At 40.7% G+C, this 24,481-nt stretch overlaps 1 protein-coding gene across 2 annotated transcripts in view; it reads right to left on the minus strand.

The window, feature by feature from the left end:
• The window catches only part of COL27A1 (collagen type XXVII alpha 1 chain), a 592,361-nt gene that overhangs the window by 427,698 nt on the left and 140,182 nt on the right, over positions 1–24,481 (minus strand). For both annotated transcript variants that reach the window (XM_089692938.1, XM_089692937.1), the window contains exons 10-11: positions 17,315–17,359; positions 8,434–8,487 (exon numbers count right to left, since the gene is read on the minus strand). In XM_089692938.1, coding sequence (XP_089549064.1) covers positions 8,434–8,487; positions 17,315–17,359 — 99 coding nt within the window. The remainder of the gene's footprint in view (positions 1–8,433; positions 8,488–17,314; positions 17,360–24,481) is intronic.

Below are 24,481 nucleotides of genomic sequence, written 5' to 3' on the forward strand. Positions count from 1 at the left end.
TACCTGATTAGATTGGATTGGAGGTAGATGGGTCTAAACAAATACAAGTCCATTTACACCCACCGGTTTATAGGGATATATGAACAGTGTGGACAGGGAGGAGACTGAACTGCTGAAACCAGGTAAACCCAGGTCTCTTGTCCTGTCAGACAGGGCTATTTGGTGTGGCCCACTGTGTGGATCTCGGGACTGGTTGCACAGACACATAACCTTTGCAGGTAAAACAGCTCTTTTATATTTAATCTGTGTATTTTGCGGTTTGCTTGGAATTTAGCTTTTACTTTAAAGTTTTGATGGCTGCACAGAATTAAAAATCATTTGGCAGGTACAATGGTTCAAATATACGCATTTTAACTGTATATCTAGCTGTGTAATTGGAGCTTAGCTTTATGGAAACATTGTTACGGTTACTGAAAGATATATTTTTGCATTCACCTCTGCCTAAAAGTGTGAATTAAAAATACAAAAAGTTAAGGGAATTCCCCTCTTAGACAGTTTTCACCTTTTGTCCCAAAGGAAAAAACTACTCCCTTCACTGCTGGTACACACAGACAGCAATACAATTTTAAAACAAGTAGAAATGAGACACTGGATGAAAACCATCAGTAGATCAATCAGACTGCATTTGCAGCAGTGCTTCCGGTGAGGCGGCTCTCAGCAAAAGTGGGGTGTCCCAAAAGCAGGGAGCCTGGATTTCAAGAATCACATGTACAAAATCCAATGAGAGCACAAAACAAAAGGTTTAAGCCTCAGAACGCTTTTATTATTTGATATTTGCTCACAAGGAGAAAACACGGAATAGGCAATGCTTTTCAAAGGTACAAAGATCTCCCCCTTCTTCAGGCCTTGAATGTGATGGGGAGATTGGAGGACTCTAAGGTAACAATCAGCAATGTTTAATTGTTTGTTGCATAAAAAACCTGGGCATGACAAGGATCAGTGGAACAATGGATTAGCATGAATGGGAGATCTTTGAGCCCCCAAAACGTGTTGTTGTTCTGTGTTGTCTCCTTGTAAGCAAATATCAATATTAAAAGCTTTTGGACTATCAAACCTTTTGTTTGGCGCTTTCATTCGATTTTAGACAAGCTATACAAACTTGACAGAAGTTCTAATTCTTCCCCATACTATTCAAACCTTAAAGAAAAAAAAATTGTGGCCATATATGAGCTTGTAGGCTAAATGGTTTCCACATATTTGCTCTGTGCCATTAAACATATAAAACATGTCTACCTATGACCTTGATATAATGAAGTAAACAATCCCTTGAAAAGAAACTCTAAAATCTCTTGGGCTCATTCACAGATGATCACCATTCTGTCAGCACTTGATGAATGCAGTAGGCAACAGGGTAAACAGACAAACCAATATAATTACTGAGCATACAGAACTTTATTTAAAGAGGGTCATGACATCCTATCCCCAATGTACACTCCTTTGAAGTTACATGCTCCCTCTGTGTATAGAGTGTCTCTGTAAACCAGTCACCCACTGAGCCCAGGGACAGAACAGTTTCTGAGTTTAACAAGTCTATAAAACGCATACAGTAAGTGCTTATCAATTATCCCCACTTTAACAAACTGACCTACAAAAGAAAAGTGAAGACTATGTAAACAGGGAGACTTACTTTTACTAAACTTAGCTGGCTCTAGACTTCTGGTATTCTCCTGTACCTGTTTATTTACACATTTGATGGGTTAGGAGGCCGCATGCTTGTAAATACACTATGATCACCACATAAAAAAAAAGGTTTTTACAGCAGTCAAATGGCAGTATTTAAAAAGTGCATGTCTCAATTTTTTTAGCATTGTAGACAGTGGAGAATGAACAGAATCCATGTTTTTACTGCTATTTTAGGCCTTGTTGGGAGAGATTTCCACTCACTTCTTGTCCTGGTGACAACAGATTCTGGACATGAAGTGAAAGAAGTTCTCCAACAGCAAAACAAAATGCTTTGATTTAGTAGAGTGGGTTAGGATTAAACCTTAGTCATTTTTTTTTATTGTTCAACATATGTGGGTGTGCTAGATCTTTGAAATATTAAAGTACCCCCTGGCCAGGAGTGAATTAAAATTTTTAGAGCTCGCTGGCTCCGGTAAGGCTGTTCTCATTTCATGTCTGATCATGAACGTGTTAAAAGGATAGCAGGTAGATAAGGGTGTTATTCCATACACTGCACTGTAATTAATAGAAGATGAAATATGAATACATTTCATACGGAATAACATAACACCCTTTTCTATCTGCTATCTTTTAAGACGCTAATGAATAGAGACGATGAAAACCCTACTCCTAGATCAGGGCTTGAAAAAGCCGCTCGCCCAATGTGAGGAGAAATCCCTCTGCGGCGAGCACAGATGAAGCATGGAGCGACTGCACCTGCGCTCCAAGCCTCATTGTGAAGCCGAGTTCCGGTTTACAACTTCCGGTTTCCGGCTTCTGCGGCACTGCTGCCGAAGGGACAGGTGCAGGAGGGGTCCGCTCTCCTCCACTGAGAAGAGGCACCCTCTCTACCGCCGCGGGGGACTCGGGGGGACAGTAAGTACTGTGTACATGTCCTATCACTATAATGGAGTACAGGGGAGCTGGGATATACATTACTGTATACATGTCATATCACTATAATGGAGTACAGGGGAGCTGGGATATACATTACTGTATACATGTCATATCACTATAATGGGGTACAGGGGAGGGGGATATACATTACTGTATACACGTCATATCACTATAATGGAGTACAGGGGAGCTGGGATATACATACTGTATACATGTCATATCACTATAATGGGGTACAGGGGAGGGGGATATACATTACTGTATACATGTCATATCACTATAATGGAGTACAGGGGAGGGGAGATATACATTACTGTGTACACGTCATATCACTATAATGGAGTACAGGGGAGGGGGGATATACATTACTGTGTACACGTCATATCACTATAATGGAGTACAGGGGAGGGGGGATATACATTACTGTATACATGTCATATCACTATAATGGAGTACAGGGGAGGGGGGATATACATTACTGTGTACACGTCATATCACTATAATGGAGTACAGGGGAGGGGGGATATACATTACTGTATACATGTCATATCACTATAATGGAGTACAGGGGAGCTGGGATATACATATTGTATACATGTCATATCACTATAATGGAGTACAGGGGAGCTGGGATATACATATTGTATACATGTCATATCACTATAATGGAGTACAAGGAGCTGTGATATACATATTGTATACATGTCATATCACTATAATGGAGTACAGGGGAGCTGGGATATACATTACTGTGTACAGTTTTATATTTTGGACTATTTATTCTAAAGAAAAATGTAATTTCATAAGCTTTAAGGGGGTGTGGCTGGGGGCAGGCTGGGGGTGGGGTTTGGGCGGACCCGGGGTGGGGCAACTGGTTGAGAGTAAGTTTTGTGACCGGCTAGTAGGTCTGGACTCAAAATTTTAACCCCTGTCCTAGATTTTAAGCTCCAAGGAGCAGGGCCCTCCTATCCCTCTTGTATTGAACTGTATTGTTGCTGTATTGTCTCCCGTTATATTGTAAAGCGCTGAGCAAACTGTTGGCGCTATATAAATCCTGTATAATAATAATAATGATACTTTGAACTTTGTATACTTTAGCCTTGAAGAATGGGGAATGCCTGAGTTCCCGAAACGTGTTGCATGCTTCAACTTCGTATATCTCCATTAAAGATCATTAAAAATCAGTTTGGACTCTTCAACCATTGGTGTGGCATTCTTATTGCTTCTTTAGCCTTTTACTGCTGGCTGCACTAATGAAATAAGTGTGTTCAATGCTGCATTTGAACTGCTTTGACTGCAAGTCAAATTGATCTTAACAAGACCTGCTATCTCTAACAAAATGCAACGCAAACTAAAAGTGGTCAAAAGTAGCCAAGAGTGTCAAATAACTTCCCTGAGCTCACAAAGCTCCTTAAATGGCTTTACAGCCTGACACTGACAACTTGGACAGAGAGAAAATACAAGCAAATAGTTAAAAAAAAAAAAAAAAAAAAAAATCAAGTAAATAAAAAAGCTACCCCTCTCAGGTTACTACAAATACCGACTGGTTAGTGGCTCTCCTGAACATTTGAAAGTATTCCAAACTGGAATATAAAGAAATATTTAGCACCATTGTTATACAGCTCCAGTTCATGTCATTTCTCAAATGTGTCCTCCTTTTAGATCAACACTTGTGAAAATGGTTTGATTATGTAACTTTATGTCAGTGACTGTTGGCAAGCAACCTGACAATGGGTAGCAATGACACATTTTAAGGGTATTACCATTTCAGTAATTGAGGCAGAACTTCCAAGAAACTGGTGATGAAAGAGTGACATTGATGAAACAAGATGTTGTGCATGCCTCAGTGGTGTCCTTAACTTAGCTGTGTATCTGTCTAGCCTCAGTGAACAAGGTAATGGATACACTGAAGTACAGAGTGGGAAACACAGACAGGGGGTAAATGTCTCACTGTGTTGCTGCCAGCCTGTTTTATTCCAAGACTGTTCCCCTTTCTGGCTTGTCGCACATGGTCATGTCCACGTTTAACATCTCTAGGGCAAATCAAATTTTCCAAAGTCAGATAAAACGTCTGTGATGGGAAGAAAACCCATGGGTCAGTGACAAAACGACCTCCTGAGATGATACTCAACTGCAGCCACAGGGCAACTGGTGGGGGACTACACTCATCAGCTGGGGCACAACTGCATTACGCTGTAATAGGTGTAAGAAAATTAGTCCAATTTATCTTACCCGTGAGTTTGTGAAATTACTACGCTCTGTATACCTGTGCCTGAAATGGGCTATGTCAAATAAATGGTCTGATAGTGCTCTGGACCGGAATACAATTTCCATTTCCAGAAGGCTGAGTTTACCTCAGAAGTTGGAGTTATTTGCAAGGGTGTATCAAGGGTCTGTAGAGGATGACATTGTACTGGAAGTGCTATATGGCACCTTACCTTTCAAGTCAATGGAATAGAACAGGGGTACTGATTTAAAACTCATGGAGTTCCTACCAGTAAAATTTTCTTCCAACAGAGGTCCGAACTGCTTTTTTTTCAACCCTCTGCTACTGTATATCACAATCCCTATACTCCAGTGTCCTCAGCCCCCCCGCACACCATATGTCACAGTTCCCAACTTCACATCAGTTTCACCTTCACAGTAGTGTTCTCAGACCCCCTGCACACCACCTCCACCCAACCCTTTACAGTACACCCCCATTATTTTCAGCAGTCCTCAAACCCCCCTTCAAATCGTTGCCCCTGCCCCACACTACTGTCCTCTGCCCCCTTCATATTTCTCCCCCACACTACAGTCCTCTTCCCCTTCACATACCCCAGCACAACTATGCCCCCTTCACATCCACCCATAACACTGCCCCCTCCCCTTTACGTCTCGCTCTCCACAGCATTGCCCCCCCTCTACATCTCTCCCAACAGCACTGTCCCACCCCCTCACATCACAAACCTCCCCCAACAGTAGTGTTCTCTGCCATTTTCACATCAAACCACACACACACACACCCTATCCCCGTAGTATACTCTTCCCTCCTCACATCAACTTTACCCCCCACTTCACATCCCCTTTACATCTCCCCCTCCACAGCAATGACCCCCTCCTCGCATTACAAATCCCCCCCTTAGATCACCCCTTCACAGCACTGCCCCCTTTACATCACCCCCCCAACACCACCATATGCACACAGCACTGCCCCCCTTTACATCACACACACAGCCAGAATAGTGTCTCCGCCCCCCCCCCGGGCGGGAGGTGGAGCATTTCTGGATGGGGTGTGGGAAGCACAGCACATCATTGAACAGGGCCGGTTCTTTCCCCCCATCCTCCACCTCTGTTATAACAGCAGAGCAGACAGCAAGAGACTGAACATTTCTGGAGCGAGTGCGGAATAACAGCACAGTATTGAACAGAGCATGGGTGCTGTGGGGGTTAACTTTTTGTATTAACCAGCAAGTGATTGGCTGCTACGACTGCCCTGCTTCCAATAAGTCGCTGGTTAACTTAAAAAGTTAACCGCGGCAGCTCTTGCGCTCTGTGCTGTGTTGTGCTTCCCTCACCGATCCAGAAACGTTTTGACAGCTCCTGCTCCCTGTTCAATACTGTACTGTTATTCCACACTCGCTCCAGAATTGTTCTATCTCCTGCTGTCTGCTCTGCTGTTATAACAACGGTGGAGGATGGGGGGGGAAAAGCGGCTCCTAAATGGTGTGATCAGGTCTGGATGAAACAGTGGCTAGGTCCGCCATTTAGTGATGCCTGGAATAGAACATTAGTGCAAAGCACTTTGCACTAATTTTCTATTCCATCGATTTGAAAGGCAAGGTGCAATTTCACTGCAAAGCACCATCAGACCCCCACAGAATGCCCTAGGGAAATACCAACTTTCTGTGATTCAGTATTTGCAAAGACACAACAAACATGTAATAAGATAGTGCTTTTTCCTGGGGAGAAGTCACTCGGCAGTGGACGTATCTACTCACCTTTTACTGCAGAAGTCATTTTTTTAAAATAGTCTAGCAGAGTTCTGTAGAGGAGAATAATCTACTTAAAAAGTACTCTCTGGCCTTTTCTGGTGCCTAATGTCTAGGGAGAAGAGCAACTTAGCAACCTTGACAATGCAAATAATTTCAGACCCGCTTTCACTGGTCTCACCACAGTAATGAAAAATTAACTATAGTTGCTATGAGTCACCGCACACTGCAACAGTGAGGAACAGAAGTATTTGAACACCCTGCGATTTTGCAGGTTCTCCCACTTAGAGTGGGAATGCACCTACAATGTGAATTTCAGACCCCTCCATGATTTCTGAGAGACAGAATTAAAAAAAAAATTCAGGAAATCACATTGTATGATTTTTAAAGAATTTATTTGTCTTGCACTGATGAACATAAGTATTTGAACACCACACAGCAAGAATTCTGGCTCTCAAAGACCTGTTACTGTGCCTTTAAAAAGTCCACCTCTACTCCACTCATTATCTAACTTAGTAGCACCTGTCTGAGCTCTTTAAAGACACCTGTCCACCCTGCAGTCAGTCAGACGCCAACTACTACCATGGGCAAGACCAAAGAGCTGTCAAAAGGCACCAGAGATAAAATTGTGGACCTCCACAAGGCTGGAAAGGGCTACGGGGCAATTGCCAAGCAGCTTGGTGAAAATAGATCAACTGTTGGAGCAATTGTTAGAAAATGGAAGAGGCTAAAGACGACTGTCAGGCTCCCTCAGACTGGGGCTCCATGCAAGATCTCACCTCGTGGGGTATCACTGATGATAAGAAAGGTGAGGAATCAGCCCAGAACTACAAGGGAGGAGCTGGTCAATGACATGAAGAGAGCTGAGACCACAGTTTCAAAGGTCACTGTCAGTAGAACACTACGCCGTCATGGTTTCAAATCGTGCATTGCATGGAAGGTTCCCCTGCTCAAGTCATCACATGTCCAGGCCCATCTGAAGTTTGCCAATGACCATCTGGATGATCCAGAGGAGGCATGGGAGAAAGTCATGTGGTCAGATGAGACCAAAGTAGAACTTTTTCGTCTAAACTTCACTCGTGTTTGGAGGAAAAAGAAGGATGAGTTGCGTCCCGAGAACACCACCCCTACTGTGAAGCATGGGGGTGGTAACATCATGCTTTGGGGGTGCTTTTCTGCAAAGGGGACAGGGCAACTGCACTGTATTAAGGAGAGGATGAATGGGGCCATTTATTGTGAGATTTTGAGCAACAACCTCCTTCCCTCAGTCAGAGCATTGAAGATGGGTCGTGGCTGGGTCTTCCAACATGACAACGACCCGAAGCACACAGCCAGGATAACGAAGGAGTGGCTCCGTAAGAAGCATATCAAGGTTCTGAAGTGGCCTATCCAGTCTCCAGACCTAAATCCAATAGAACATCTTTGTAGGGAGCAAAAACTCTGTGTTGCTCAGCGACAGCCCCGAAACCTGACAGATCTAGAGGAGATCTGTGTAGAGGAGCGGGCCAAAATTCCTGTTGCAGTGTGTGCAAACCTGGTCAAGAACTACAGGAAACGTTTGACCTCAGTAATTGCAAACAAAGGCTTCTGTACCAAATATTAACACTGATTTTCTCAGGTGTTCAAATACTTATGTTCAGCAGTGCAAGACAAATAAATTCTTTAAAAATCATACAATGTGATTTCCTGAATTTTTTTTTAAATTCTGTCTCTCAGAGTGAGAATGCACCTACAGTGAATTTCAGACCCCTCCATGATTTCTAAGTGGGAGAACTTGCAAAATCACAGGGTGTTCAAATACTTCTGTTCCTCACTGTAGCTTAAAAAAAAACAAATAACAAAAAAAGCAAAAAGGACTAACAGTATACGTATATGTTAGTAATGAGAAAAAAAAAATACTCACGCGTTCTCCATCAGCTCCAGGAAGGCCAAATAATCCCGGAGGGCCAATATAGCCCTGCAAGGAAAAGAAAAAAAACACACATGAGAACCAACTCAAGCCTCAACCATTCCTACCCGCCTGGGGGGCGTCAAGCTCTTGGTACAGCCATGTCTCCTCCAGCGCTGGTCTGAGGTTCTCCGTGATGAGATAAACCTTGAGGCAAGTGTATATGCCCATGGACTGCATGGTGCTGGCTTCCACGATGTAGTCCAAGGGCACATACCCTCACACCAGGGACCGTGGCATTCTATGCAGGAGGAAGGCAGGGTGTCACATCAGGGACCGTGGTATTCTACGCAGGTGGTGTGTGGCATAGGAGGACAGGAACCTACTGTAAAAAATTCTAGTTAGGAGTTAATAGCAATAATTACTGAACAACATAGCTGGTTTACATAATTATACCAGAACAACATAGCTGTGGTAGACATGGTAGCCAATCAGGTACTTGCTGGCATGTTTTAACATAGGAATGAAAGCTACAGAAGCATAATATTGGCTGATTTTTGGCAACATCACAGTTTTGCTTAGCACTGGTACAGTATTTATAAAACAGACCCAATATTTTGTTAAGCAAACAACAAGAAAAAAAAAAGAACCAAGGTTTTCAACGGTTCATTAATAACACATTTATCTGCATTACCACCCAGAAAAGCAGAACAAGCCCAGAAAAATCAGATGATAGTCGCTAAACAATATCAGTCTACAGATATGGAAGTCGCCAGGTCCCTATGATGCAGATTGATTGTGAGCTTGAATATTTAAAGGCGGTTTATGAGTTCTTGATGTTGCAGCCACTCTATCACGTAGAGAGAGCAAAGCTGGCCATGCCGTTCTGCAGCTTCCAATCCATCCACAGAAAAGAGCTGTGAGTATCGGAAGATGAGATTAGAAAGTTACTGCATTTGGTAATATGTTCCAGATCAAAGATTGAAAGAAGCACAATGTTTTGGTTAACTTTTTAGACTTGGCACGAGTTAACAGAGGATGGCGTACTATAAAATGTACAAGGAAATCACACACTGGAACCAATTCATAGCCCACACTCCTTGACAAAGCATTGCGTTTCATGTATCATAATCCTGGTGCTTCTGTAACCTTTTCTCCCATCTACCTTTGAATCAAGTCTCCCCAGCGATCTATGAGCTCCACTCTGCCACAGTGTCTTCTGCTACTTCTGCACATAAATGACTGAAAATACTGTGCAAGAGCTACCATGTGTTATTATACATCTTTAGCACTCAGGTTCTGTAACAGAATAGCAGCCAACATGTTTCAGAGGCTGTACAGAAATCCTCCTTCATCAGGGCTTGGGTTAATTGTGCTAATCTGGACAATGAATCTAATTATAGGATGCAGTTGTAGTTTACTAATCAAGCAGCATAAATAAATGAAGCCTTAGAACAGCAATCCACTGTCCAGATTCTTCTGGCACAATTAATTCAAGCCCTGATAAAGAGAGATTTCTGTACAACCCCCACATTGGTAGCAACTCTGTTAAAAGAACATTTTCATCGTAAAGAAAAAAGAATCACACCTAGATGGATATCCATTGTTTGGCGCTCTGTTTCTTTTACCCTTCCTAAGTAGGCTATCCAGAGGGTCAGATTTATCGCAGATTCCTTATTTATCCTGGAGCCCAGCACCTCACCACCCTACTTTTCAAACAATGCTGGTTACCTGGCTATGATGCTGAACTTCTGTCTTCAAAACGTTCTAAGACAAGAACTTAGTACAAGTATCTATTCAAAAGTGAATTAAGTTCCTAGCACTTTGTGAAAAGAAATTGTAGACCAGTGTGGTCTATAAGTAGGTCCCCAAAACCTCACTAATATCCTCTGACACTATGTATGTTGGAACAGAAGCAGTTCTCTCTAACTATATGCAGCTGCAATAATTCATCAAAGTGACATACAAGATTAATATTCTCAAAAAAAAAAAAAAAAAAAAAGTAACATGGTCTTTTTAAATGAGCTTCAAGAGACACCAAGCACAGATGATCCCAAAAAAAACCTAGACGTCTCATTTGCATATGGCTTCAAGATGTGTTCCTCAGTTAATGTTCAGTAATGTAAACTGTTTCTGAACTTCTAGCCATGGACTGTGAGCGCAATTACTGCCCACAGATTACAGAGCAGTGTTTATTCTGAATATAGATATTTTGAGCAGCTGGGATCATACAGCAAAAGTGGGGAACTCTAATAGGAGACAAGGTATTAAACCAACTGAGCGGAGGACTCTAAGCTCATATAAAATCATTCCCATTCACAACACTACTGCTTTTAATTATGTATGAGTATCTACATAAAACTACTGACCATTCTAGATTTGAAATTTGGGCTTCATACAACAGTTAAACACACAAATATACAAGAGCTATTTTACTTGCTAAAGGATTTGCATTCAAGGTTATCCATTCCTGTAATTTACACTGCCGCGCCAGGTAGCACAGCCAGCTTGCAGATCTGAAATCTCTGTTCCAGTTAATCAATACAGCTTTGTCATCATCCTGGACAGTTAAGGAGCAGCAGAACATTGATGAGCTAACCCCTCTGTTTACTATGCTCTCTCTACATGTCAGAATGTTCCTTATCAGCATATACACACTTGGCTAAAACTGGTGCACACAGAATCTGGTACAGCTGTGTACAGTATCCAAACAGCCTCTGACTTCAGCTTGTTCAATTAAGCTTTGACAATAAAACCTGGAAGCTGACTGGTTACTGTGCACAGCTTCACTAGATTCTGTGTGCACAAGTTTTAGTAAATCTCCCCCATTGTTCACCAAATTCATTCCTAAGTGCTGCCCCTCTCAGTCTGAGTACTTATGTCTAGGAGATGACAGAAGTCTTGTACCAAGTCACATTCAAGCGTTGAGCATGTTACCACCATAGAATGATCTCACAGACTGAGATGTTGCCATTTTTCCAAAGACATTCAAATTTGGGCAGTAGAGGCTCTGGCATTTGACAGATGAATGACATTGGGCGGAGCTTACTGTTGCAAGGGGCAGGCTTAATCTAGACTTAGACAGAAGTCAATAAAATATAACTACAGCCCAGAACAGCAACCAAAGGGACCAGGATACTTCATGTATACCAACCATTTCCTGTAGCAAATAAACCATGAGTACGGAATCTTGAACACTTCCAGGTTCATTCAAACCACTGCTTCATAAGCATTTAAGCAGGTAATCAAGAAGTCTCTCTCCAAACTCCACCTGCGACATTCATGGGAAGACATGAAAGACTCTTAGCCCACTGATATCTAAATAAAGTGAATCTACCCTTCATGGATGAAAAAAATCATAATGCAGCATTCTGAAGGGTGAAGGTTACACAAGTGAGTAAACATGATGTGATGTGTCCCCATGGGCCCTAAAAACGCCCTTAAGCTCTCTGAAGGTTTTCATAATTTGTCTGTGGGCATGTCTTCCATGTATGACCTACCACCATCCAAGGTTTGCAGGCAGGTTCAGAGTGAAAAACATGAGCTAGCTGAATCAATAAAAGGGTAACACAGCCACAAACATGTCTACATCTGCTATGTTAGATAAACCCATGGCTTATCAGAACATTAGTTCTTTTCCTATACTGACTAGAATGATATGCTTTTCAGGTCTTCACAGACCTAGATAAATTGGTATCTAGGGCATTAGTATATGCTAGATGAGCCAGAAACCAGTCAAAGCATTCCATACTTTAGCACAACAGACCAAGCAGCAGCCACCTGGAGCACTGATATATTTACTAGCCTTGACCAATAAGCAAGCAATAAAATCATGGGAAATGTTGAAAACGAAAATCAACCAATCGCAGCTGGGCTAATACAAACAATTTAGACTTCAATGTTAAACTACTATAACTCTCTAGAGTTATATTCCATAGTTAAAATCTAAGGGCTTTGAGGCATTGGGCTGCTCTTGCAGAATGTCTCGACACCCAGAGAATGTTGGTCAATCACTTGTTTATGTGATATGCTATAGCTGTCATACCGACTGTAAAGCCTTTTTTCTCTGAACTCTGCCAACTTAGCATATTAGATAGATGTTAATAATATTACATTTATAAAAAATAAACACACACAGATATATATATATATATATATATATATATATATACATACATATACACACAAACTTTTTTGGCAAAAAAAAAAAAAAAAGACGCTTGCCTTTACACGCACATAAACTTTAATGGCATCGCAGTCTTGGTCCGTAGAGTTCAATATTGAGTTGGCCCACCCTTTGCAGCTATAACTGCTTCAAGTCTTCTGGGAAGGCTGTCCACAAGGTTTAGGAGTGTCTATGGGAATGTTTGACCATTCTTCCAGAATCGCATTTGTGAGGTCAGGCATTGATGTCAAACGAGAAGGCCTGGCTTGCAGTCTCCACTTTAATTCATCCCAATGGGGTTCTATTGGGTTGGGGTCAGGACTCTGTGCAGACCAGTCAAGTTCCTCCACCCCAAACTCGCTCATCCATGTCTTTACGGACATTGCTTTGTGCACTGGTGCGCAGTTATACTGGAACAGGAAGGGGCCATCCCCAAACTGTTCCCACAAAGTTGGGAGTATGAAATTGTCCAAAATGTCTTGGTATGCTGAGGCCTTAAGAGTTCCCTTCTCTGGAACTAGGGGGCCAATCCCTCCTCCATCAAACTTTATACTACAGTTCTCCTGGCAACCGCCAAACCCAGACATGTCCATCAGATTGCCAGACAAAGAACAGTTATACGTCACTCCAGTGAACATGTCTCCACTGCTCTAGAGTCTAGTGGTGGCGTGATTTACACCACTGCATCTGACGCTTTGCATTACTGATGTAAGGCTTGAACACAGCTGCTCAGCTATGGAAACTCATTCAATGAAGATCTCTACGCACCGTTGTTGTGCAAATCTGAAGGCCACATGAAGTTTGGAGGTCTTTAGCTATTGACTCTGCAGACAGTTGGCGACTTCTGCGTGCTGTCCACTTCAGCGTGCGCTGACCCCGCTCTGTCAATTTATGTGGCCTACCACTTTGTTGCTGAGTTTCTGTTGTTCCCAGCTGGTTCCACTTTGGTATACTACCACTAACAGTTGACCATGGAATATTTAGTAACAAGGAAATTTCTTGGATGGACCTATTGCACACGGTACCACGCCTGAATTCACTGAGCTCCCGAGAGCGACCCATTCCTTCACAAATGTTTGTAGGAGGAGTCTGCATGCCTAAATGCTTGATTTTACACACCTGTGGCCATGGAGGTGATTGGAACATCTGAACTCAATGATCTGGAGGGGTGGAGAGGTGTCCCAATACTTTTGGCAATATAGTACACATACATACAAACACACATACAATATATATTCCCCTTCCCCCCAATATTTCCTTACTTTGAGGCTAAATCAGACATAAGAAGTCCTCTAAGGTCTGACAGCTGCTACCCTGTCAACTGGCTGATCTTTGGTTGAACCGGATGGACTTTTGTCTTTTTTCAGCCAGGCTAACTATGTATGTAACTATGGAATACTGATAACACATACTGTGTATCAGCACGTAAGTGTGCATAATAGTATCAAATAAAATTCTGTTCAAATATGGGGGAGGGTGTAAATGTTCATAATTTTCACCAGTAAGCCCCCATGATCATTTAAGACCATTTCAACTTTTACATTAACCCAACTGGCTTCCTTTAAGATTAAACTGCACTTCCAAATGTCAGAACACGGAGCATTCATGGGCTTGACGTGGGCTTCATCTAGTTGATGAATTAGAACTATTACTGGCTAATCCACCACAGCAATAAAACTGGGTTGATTTAGTAGAACTAAAGAGTGTGAAATCTGGTGCAACTCTGCATTGAAAACAAACAGCCTCTAGATTTTATTCTCAAAGTTTAATTGAACAAGCTGAAGATAGAAGTTGATTAGCTACCATGCCCAGCTGCACCAGATTTTGTACTGTCCAGTTTTAGTAAATCAACCCTTATATGTCTTCGACTTACAATTTTTAACAAAGTTCATGTGCCCATATTTTTGGGTATTAAACAAAGAAATTACATAAAAAAACACCAGACCTTCCATCAGATTTGGAGCTATTGGACTCGCTAGGTACTAAATCCCACAACCCAGTCTTCTGCTTCTCAGTGTGCTACCAGCAATTTAACTATCAAAGTGCAAGTGGGTCCCCACTGCTGAAAAACTCTGAAAGTATACGTCTCTAAAAATGCAAAACCTGTAATGAATCTACAGCAGATACGTTTAAGAAATGCTATCTACGTTATATGGCCTCATTCCGATGAACAGTATATATCTGGATAAATAAGTATAATGGTAATTAATGATGCAGGTTCCATGGTTAATTATATCTTGTTTCCAAGTGCAATACATTTATCTGCATTGTATATAGAAGAAATTATGACCATTTTTGCTCTGATTGTTTTATTCACATTACTTAAATGAGCAAATGCAAATATGTCAAAACACAATTGAAACCGAACAATGAAGAGATTAAAAAAAACAAAAACATTAATGCGTGTAGTTATGTGTTTATTAACAAATCACAAACGCAATAACTGTATTTTCACAAGCAACTAGTGCTAGTACTTAAATTTGTCTCTTGCAACCCTTTGCTTATCAGAGCTCAGACTAAAGCTGGCTATACACTAGTAGATTTTTGAGAGAACATTCGTTTGAAAACTCATTGTACATTCAATTTTGTCCACGTTTAACATTTGACTTTGGAATTAATATATTTTCCCAAACTAAACCATGTTCACGGTTAGCAATTTGCTCGATCACTTATGTGACCTATTAACGATTAGAAAATCATTCTTAAAGCCAAAGTGTAGCCAAAAATAAAAAAACTAAAATAAGCACAAGGGACATAATTTACAGTCAGGACGGGTCCCTTGTACGGATTCCTCTAATGTGAGTAGAAAGCCTCCTCAGTCCATGCACTCCTCACCCCTGCCTTTGTAATCTTCGTGGGGGGTTAATACAACAAATGAGCTGTCAAAGGCTCTCATCAAGAGAGCCTGACTATGCCTGCCCTTTCCATCCAGCTGCTCCATTTATAGAAGCTATACTACAGCGTCAATGAATGAAACCGGATATATGATTGAAGGGGGAGGTCCTTTCAATCAATTCTCCATTCACAGATGCGTCTATGAATGGAGCAGCTGCATGGAAAAGGCAAACATATCCGGGCTCTCTTGATAGGTGCCTGTGACAGCCTGTTAGTTGTATTAACCCCTGCCACGCCCTAAGATTACAGTAGCAGAGGTTGGGGTTTGGGGGGATATGGACTGAGGAGGATTTCTACTAACAGAAGAGTAATCAGCAAAAAGGGACGCCTCCTACTGACTGTACATTATATTCCTTGTGCTGTTTTTTTTTTTTTCAATTTTTTATTTTAGCTATACTTAGGCTTTACAGCAAAAAATGTACAATTAAATTCTACTGGTATATAGCCAGCTTAAGATTGGAAGGGGCAAGACTAGCAGTCAATCAGTTGTTCTGTAGTGGTCATATGTTAATGAAGTGATCAGAGTGACAGGAAGATACGCTTATCAGTCTTCTGCTTCTCCTTCACTGTGCAATAACAGGCTGGGAGCAGGGACAAAACCTAGGTTTATTACTTGTATTAACAGAGGAGGAAACAGTTCGGTCGCCATGCTGACAGTGCTAGGTGAAGGGATCAGTCAGTTATTCTCAACCAGGGTTTCCTGGAACACCAGGGTTCCTTTCAGAGGTTGCTAGGGGTTCCCTTGAGCTGTGGTAGACTGAGCTCCCATCTCATAGTGTGTACATAGTTGCAGAGCAAACATCACTTGGCAGAGTCAGTCAATGATCTTTTTAGATGTCCATAAGGTTGGCTCTTTTTTCATTAACCACCAAAAGGAGGCACTTTTCCAGTGACCGCCGATTTCAACTTTGTGATTATTTCTGATAATTATTTTAAGATCACATCTAAAAATTATTTATTTTAACGGAGTGCATTTTAGGGTTAAAAATTATCTACCATGAGTGTCAAATACTCTAGGCATGCCATATTTGTTATTATGTTATTATTATTATTATATGTATAGTGTATTTGATAACATACCATGGGCTATAGATAAAATTTTTAGCAGGGGTTCCTTAGACCTGAAAAATATTCTATGAGAAAGGCTGGATGAGACTATATAAAAGTCAGGGCTGGAAGGACAGAATGTAAATGCATTTGCAGGTAAAACAGATCTTTCATACTGTATTTTATTTGGTTGTTTCCTAGAGTTCAGCATATAATACAGTCATATTTGAAGTATCAAGGACATTTTTCGCAGATAACATGCAATACAGCAATCAATACTCTCTGGTTTTCTGGTGGCCTTACCACTTTGTTCTTCCATACTATATTTTGACAACCATTTTATAATGTGATTAAACAGAAGCAGCAATTATTACAACCACTGTTGGAATAATTATTGCTTTGCTTTTATGCATCTTACAACCAGAGCTGCGATTATCTGCTCTGTAGGTCAAGACCTGAAACCGCGATTTGGACTGCAACATCATTTCCTGTTAGGCACTGGGAATTCAGCTCTGCTTTTCTGTGCTGATAAAGTATAAAACAAGCTGAAAATAATCTGCAAGTTAGACAAAATCATTATGAACTACAAATACAGTTTAAATGAGTTCTAATTCATGCCACAAAATAATAAACTATAAATACATTTCCTCCAATCAAGCTCATACTCCTAATATGATAGACATTAGTAGTGTACTTGATACTCCAGTGGGTATCCCAGAATCCTCTAGTTGTCTCTGCTACAAGAGAATATCTCAAACATCGGGGTGTAAATTATAGGATGACACTAACCCGGCTTCCCTTTGGTCCTGGAGCTCCTATTGGTCCCGGTAATCCCTGGAAACAAGACAGATAAAAAAAGGGATACATATTCAGAGCTACACAGAAGATAAGAAAGTATATGCTCTGAGTTACATAAATGACGTTTATGCAATTATCACAACAAACATACAAAACCTGCAGGTTTTTTTACACTGAAATGTACCTGTCCTTCATGAATGGTGACAGAAGCCAGTCTGGAAACTGTGTAATAATTTAATAGAGCTCAACTTTTCAGTTCACTAGATGGAAAGTAACTGAAAGTGAATCTAAGCTGAAGAATAAAAATTAAATAAATTACAGTTTACCAGTCCTTTGATGTGGTGGCTGAATTTGGGTTTTTCTTTTTTCAAGAACATTTTCTGAATGTAAAGAAAAATACTTAGTAACCTTGCCTGAAATCCAGTGTCCTTGTAACTCCCTGTTACTTCCAGCCTAGGGTGACAATGCTACAGTGAGTACAGTACAGTGAGTGAAGTGAGAAAGTGTTGCCACCCTATGACAGGAAGTGTGTTAGTGCCTGGATCACCAGGTAGAAATTTAGGGGGGAAAAATTGCAAAAAAAAACTATTGCAGTCGCCACATTCCAGGGATTTTCAAGCTGAAATATATGACATTTTTGTTTTGGTTTAGATATGCCTTAAGAGTGACTCTAGACAGCTCTCCAATAAAATGAAAATCTTGACACTAAAATAATGTGCAGTGAACTAACCAATAATGTAGAACAGCAGCAATTTTTATTTTTGTAGTTTGAGGTAAAAGATCCTCTGGCAGGTATCTCTGTGCCCTAGTTGGAGAGCTGCAGAAAGTGAGGGGCAATCTAATTTATACAGCTCTCACTGGAGCAGATGGGGGAAATCTGACATCTGTTCTGGTGACAACAGTCAAAAGTTTTATCTTCATTGGGGAGATATCCTTTCATGTCCTGATGGGTCTCTGATAAGTTATGAGAAAAATCCCCCAATCTATCTAAGATGTCTTGACTGCAGTCATACTTTTAGTTGAGTTTTAAAATATATCAATATATCTAAAGCCATTTTCTCCTTTTAAATAGAAGTAGAAAAGAACCACAAATTTTATTGCGGTCTTGTCCACTGGGAAAATTTACCAGTCCTGGTGAACACTGTCATCAGGACTAAAAGTGAGGGAAATTCTAAAATTTTGGGTCATTACTAGAACACAACAAGAATAAAGGAAATCTTCCAATGTCTAAGAGAGGATTTCCTTTTTATTGGATAGATTTCCTCTCACTTCCAGCCATGTTTCAGAGACAGTCAGTGATAGAATAACCCCCAACGGGAAAATTAAGATAAAATAAAAAAAAAAAACCAGGGCCTGAAACCATCCCCTACTAATAAAAAAAAAAACGTTTTGGCTTTAGATATACTTGAAGTAATCCCCTGCAGTTAGATTGAACAGGTTTCTCACATATGCATTATGGCAAGCTTGCAACGTTTTGTCAGGTGACACTGGACAGTGCAACCTCCATGTGTGCAGGGTGAGGCTGCAGTGTGCTGAGAGAGGATAGTGCTGGAAGAATCTAGGTTGTATTTTTATAGGTTCAGAACATTTTGATAGGGGCAATCAATGCTTTCCTTATATCACTTTTAATGCAAGACTGACTAATCATAGTTGTTTAGCTTCCAATATTGTTACCTTCACTTTATCTATGTTATAGATAAGCTTTTCCCTAACTATCTGCAATCCACATTTTTTGGATAATTTGAAAAGAGCAGACAAATTAATGATGCAATCAAAATGACAATGTGCAGTACAAAATGTTTCATGCAAGTGAGAGATTTGGCAAAAGGAAAATAAAAAAAGTACTTATCATACTGTCAGGCAAGGACAACTAGTGTCCAGCTACAGAGTACCTTTCAGTACCACAATACCCTATCTGCACACAGCTGGAGAAGAATGCTAACACTTTTAATTCCTCAATGTAAAATTGTATTCTTTAAAACAGATACTATAAACCAAGCCAAGACTGACGTATGAGGCTTTGGCAAACAGTGTAAATGGCTTGTCTGGGCTCCTGGTTATAAAGGCTCAACTTACGATTAGCCAATCAGTTGGCATTAGTTTTTCAGTAGTAGCAGTGAATACAATGAACTGAACAAGAAGCAGACATGCTGTGCTCAGTATGGAGCAGATAAATAGCACATCTGCTGAGCATATTTTGTACAATGTAATATCTTTTAGTTTTGTTGTTGCAATATCGACCGATCATCCATAACGTTATGACCACTGACAGGTTAAGTGGATAACAATGATTATCTCGTTACAATGACATCTGAAAGTCGGTGGGATATTTTAGGCAGCAAGTAAACTTCTTGTTCCTAAACTTGGTGTGTTGTAAGCAGGGAAAATGGGCATTACAGTTTGTTGCACATGGTGCTGTGTAGCCAGAGACTGGTTAGGGTGCACATGTTGACCCATGTCCAAAGCGTCTACAATGGACATTACTACTGGACCACCTGGGCCTGGTCTGATGGTCCACAATTTTTTATTTTTTTTTTAAATCATGTGCATGCACTTTTTTTTTTTTTTTTACATCATGTGGATGGTCCGTGCATGTGCATTTCTTACCTGGGCAACAGATGGAACCAGAATGCACTATGGAAAGAAGGCAAGTCGGTGGAGGCAGTGTGATGGTTTGGGCAATGTTCAGCTGGGAGACCTTGGGTCCTACCATTCAAGTGGATGTTACTTCACACATACCACCTACCAAAACTTTGTTGCTGACCAAGTACACCCCTCCATAGAAACAGTGTTCCCTGATGGCAGTGGCCTCTTTCAGCAGGATAATGAGCCCTGCCACACTGCAACATGGTCAAGAATGGGTTGAGGAACATGACGAGTTTGAGATGCTGATCTGGCCTCCAAACTCTCTAGACCTCAATCCAATTGAGCATTTGTGAGATGTGTTTGGGAAAAAAAGGCAGATCCCTGGAGGCCCCACCTTGTAACTCACAGAACTTAAATGATCTGCTACTGACAGCTTGGTGCCTATTGGTTCATAAGTCTATTAGTCTAGTGGTGTCCATGCCTCAAAGGGTCAGGACTGTTTTGGTGGCAAAACGAGGACCTACTCAATATTAGGTAGGAGGTCCTAACATTATAGCTGAACAGTGCTTATCCAGATATTACAAGACTTTATTTGCCATACCTGAATAAAAAAGTAAACAGCCGCCTTCTTACAGAGACAGAAAGCTCCAGATGCAACAAATAAACTGCTAACACACCAAATGCTGGCTATGTAAATGACAATTTTTAATTATTTTAACCATTTTCAATCAGTAATTGAAATTACTCCAACAGTTGATAAAACAACTATAACTAAAGGTGAGTTGTGTGGATCTGTTTGGTTGATTTTTTGTTTGAAAATGAGTTGTACTTAGTATACTTAGTTGAGAGAAAAAAAATAAAAATCAGCGGGGTGTAAAATCTAGACAACTTTCTATTAACATCAGAGGTGAAAAACAATTACACGGTCCCATACAGGGGTCATGGGCTCACCACTCAGCATGCACTGAATAGTGCCACACACCTTTTGGATTATCTAGGGACACTGGGATTATTAGTTTTAACTATACTGGCTTAAATGACTGCCTCCCAATATGGCTGGCCTAAAGCTGAATTCCCCAGAGAGAGTTATATAAACTGCTGAAATAAATATGAGGGAAAGTTTTTACGTCCAGAGTTCTGGAAAAGTTGGGACGCTGTGCAACAACTACAGGGGGTAAAGAACAAAATCACCCCCCTTTAAAATATCACATTTTGTTGCTTTCCAGCCTTAAAAGAAGACACAGTTTTAGTTTTATCCAGCTGTATATACTACCTATGCTACTTGTAACATCCAAGTGAAAGATATAACATCAACATGTCAGGAAAAATAAATAAAAATAAAAAACAGAATGTATTGGAAAAAGGATCACCTCCTCCTAAAATTAAACTCAATCAGGTATAGCTAATCACTTTCTCAATGGCACACAAAGCCATTTGACTTTCAGCTGTGATTGGCTGTGGTCATTTTGATTAGCTCAGAATTAAAAGCTTTCCTGGAGCATTTCAGTCCCTGATAGTGCAACTGAAGCAGACAATTAACTATGGGTGGCAAGGCACTGTCAAAATATCTCCAGGATAAAGATGTGGAAAGCCGAAAGTCAGGAGATGGATACAAAAAAATCTCAAAGGCTTTATCAAGAAGCACAGTGAAGTCTATTATTAAAAAGTGGAAGGTATTTGGTACAACACAGACCCTCCCTGGATCAAGATGTCGCTTCAAACTGCATGAAAAAGCCAGGAGGAAACTGGTCAGAGAGGCTACCAAGATGCCTACAGCAACTCTGAAGCAGTTGTAGGAATTTATGACAAAGAGTGGTCATTGTGTGCATGTGACAATATCACAGATTCTCCACAAATGTGGCTAGTATGGGAGGGTTGCAAGAAAAAAAACAACTCCTCAGGAAAGGCCACATGCAGTCATGACTGAGCTTTGCCAAAACACACCTTGAAGATTCTGAGGCCACATGGAAAAAGGTGTTATTGTCAGATGAGACTAAAATGGAATGATTTGGCCTCAACTCTAAACGGTATGTCTGGCGGAAATCCAATACAGCTCACCATCCAAATAACACCATTCCTACAGTAAAGTATGGAGGTGGTAATATCCTGTCATGGGGGGTTTCTCTGCAGCAGGGACTGGAGCACTTGTCAGGATAGAAGGAAAAATGGATAGGGCAAAATTCTGTCAAATTCTTGAGGAAAATCTGCTGTCCTCTGCCAGGGAGTTGTCAATGGGAAGAAGGTTTACCTTCCAACATGAAAAAGACCCACTGGAGAAATGTTGAATGTCCTTGCATGGCCTAGTCAGAACCCATATTTAAACCCCATTGAAAATATGTGGAATGACTTGAAGACTACAGTCCACAAACAGTCACTGTCAAATTTAAATGAACTTGAGCAGTTCTGCAAAGAAGAGTGAGAAAATATTGCAAAGTCCAGATGTGCAAAGTTATTAGAGACATATCCCAACAAGGCTGGAATTAAAGCAAAAGGTGGTTTAACAAAATACTGACACATGGGGGTGATCCTTTTTCAACTCAGCGATTCTGTTTTTGAATTTTTTCTTTTCTGACATGTTGGTGTTATATCTTTCACTTGGATGTTAGAAGTTGTACTGAGCAAATACAGCTGTATAAAACAAAAACTGTGTGTATTCATTTGACACTGCAAAGCAAAAAACATTATTATTTTAATAGGGGGTGATTCTTTTCTATAGCCAATGTACATAAAAACAGAATGCAATGGTTTGCAAATCTCATAAACCCATATGTTATTCAAAATAGAATAACATATCAAAATGTACAAACAGGGAAAATGTACCATTTAAAAAAAAAATTATTTTAAAATTGAAGGCAGCAACAACTCAAAAAGTTGGGACAGGGCATCACAGAGCTGGCAAAGTAAGTGGTACTAACAAGGAAGAGAGGTAAGAACATTTTGCACCTAATTAGGCTTACTGGCAACAGGTCAGTAACATGATTTGGTATAAAAAGAGCATCTAAGAGAGTCAGAAGTAAAGATGGGCAGAGGTTCATCAATCTGTAAAAAACTGCATTTAAAATTGTCAAACAATTTCAGAATAATGTTCAAAGTAAAATTGCAAAGACGTTAAATAATGGATACCTGCGATTTTCTGGCCCTAAGTCAGCACTGCATTAAAAACAAGCATGATTCTGTGATGGACATCACTACATGGGCTCATGAATGCTTTAAAAAATGCCTGTCTGAACACAGTTCGCAGTGCCATCCACACAAACTGTAGCCACTCTGCTGTCCCACGATCCAGCGGTGTACTCACTGCAGCCGGTTTCACCGCCCATCCTCACTCCCAGGTGCCTGCATCTTAAGTGTGGGCACCTGGCTGTGACACCTAGGCGATCACAGCAGAAGTGGGAGCAGGTACCTGTCAAAATTGGGTGCCCGCCATGCCCCCTCCCCCCACTCCCCAAAGGTGCCGATTCCTCATGGGAAACTGGGGACCAGTATTTAAAGCAGAACTTCCTCTTTTGGGTGGAGCTCCACTTTAAGTGGCCGGCCTGCAGCCCAGACCCTTCACCAACTGAAAATATTTGGTGCATCTTAAAATGGAAAATACGACAAAGACCCAGGACTGTTGAGCAGTTAGAATCCTATATCAGGCAAGAATGGGACAACATTCCTCTTCCAAAACTGCAGCAAATGGTCTCCTCAGTTCCCAGACAGTTACGGAGTGTTGTTAAAGAAACGTAAACATGGCCCTGTCCTAACTTTTTTGAGACATGTTGCTGCCATCAATTTCAAAATTACCTTATTTTTTTCCTAAAATGGTACATTTTCACAGTTTAAACACTTTAAACACTACAATTTCTACTGTGAATAAAATATGAGTTAATGATAGTTTTACATCATTGCATTCTGTATTTATGTAGAACTAGCAAAGCATCCCAACGTTTTTGAAATTGGTGTTGCATTGCTAAATGATTTTCAGATCAAGCCTTGCGATCCCAACAGCCCTGCCATACAGCATGGCTGGGTCCACGACCTCTACTGGAGCAACAGCACAGTTTGGTCACACGACCAGCCTGACAGAGATCTTTGTTTGAAAAAGAATATGGACTTTAGAGGGACATGCTCCAGCAAAAAACATATAAAACAAATCGACTTTTATTGTTATCAATGTTAACAAATTTTTTCCATTTATATAGAGCCAAACATTAACGAAAGGTTGAACCCCTGCACCAAGAGAAATTGGAAAAAGCTGGTGTAATACCTGTGTCATTAACATATTCAATCCTCAATTGCAGTGTTTTCAGGGGATACCTTCATACAGTGTGTCTAGGTTTTTATGTAGTTCTCTATATAATGTCACAAGTGGGAAAAAAAAAATTAACATGGTTAACAATAAAAGTCGGTTTGATTCATATACTTTTTGGTCAAGTATGTTCCTCTAAAGTTCATATACTCTTTCAAAAAAAATATCCTATGTAGTTGGGACATGGCACGGGATATCCTTGAATGTACCCAAGGTGCCTCACAATGGGCACCACAGATCTTTTGACAGCCTACTGACTGAACAACCAATAAACAAAAGAA

This window comes from Staurois parvus, unplaced genomic scaffold (assembly GCF_062004578.1).
Source record: "Staurois parvus isolate SC_StPar_1 unplaced genomic scaffold, SC_StPar_1.0 ptg000608l, whole genome shotgun sequence".
Classification (NCBI taxonomy): Eukaryota; Metazoa; Chordata; class Amphibia; order Anura; family Ranidae; genus Staurois; species Staurois parvus.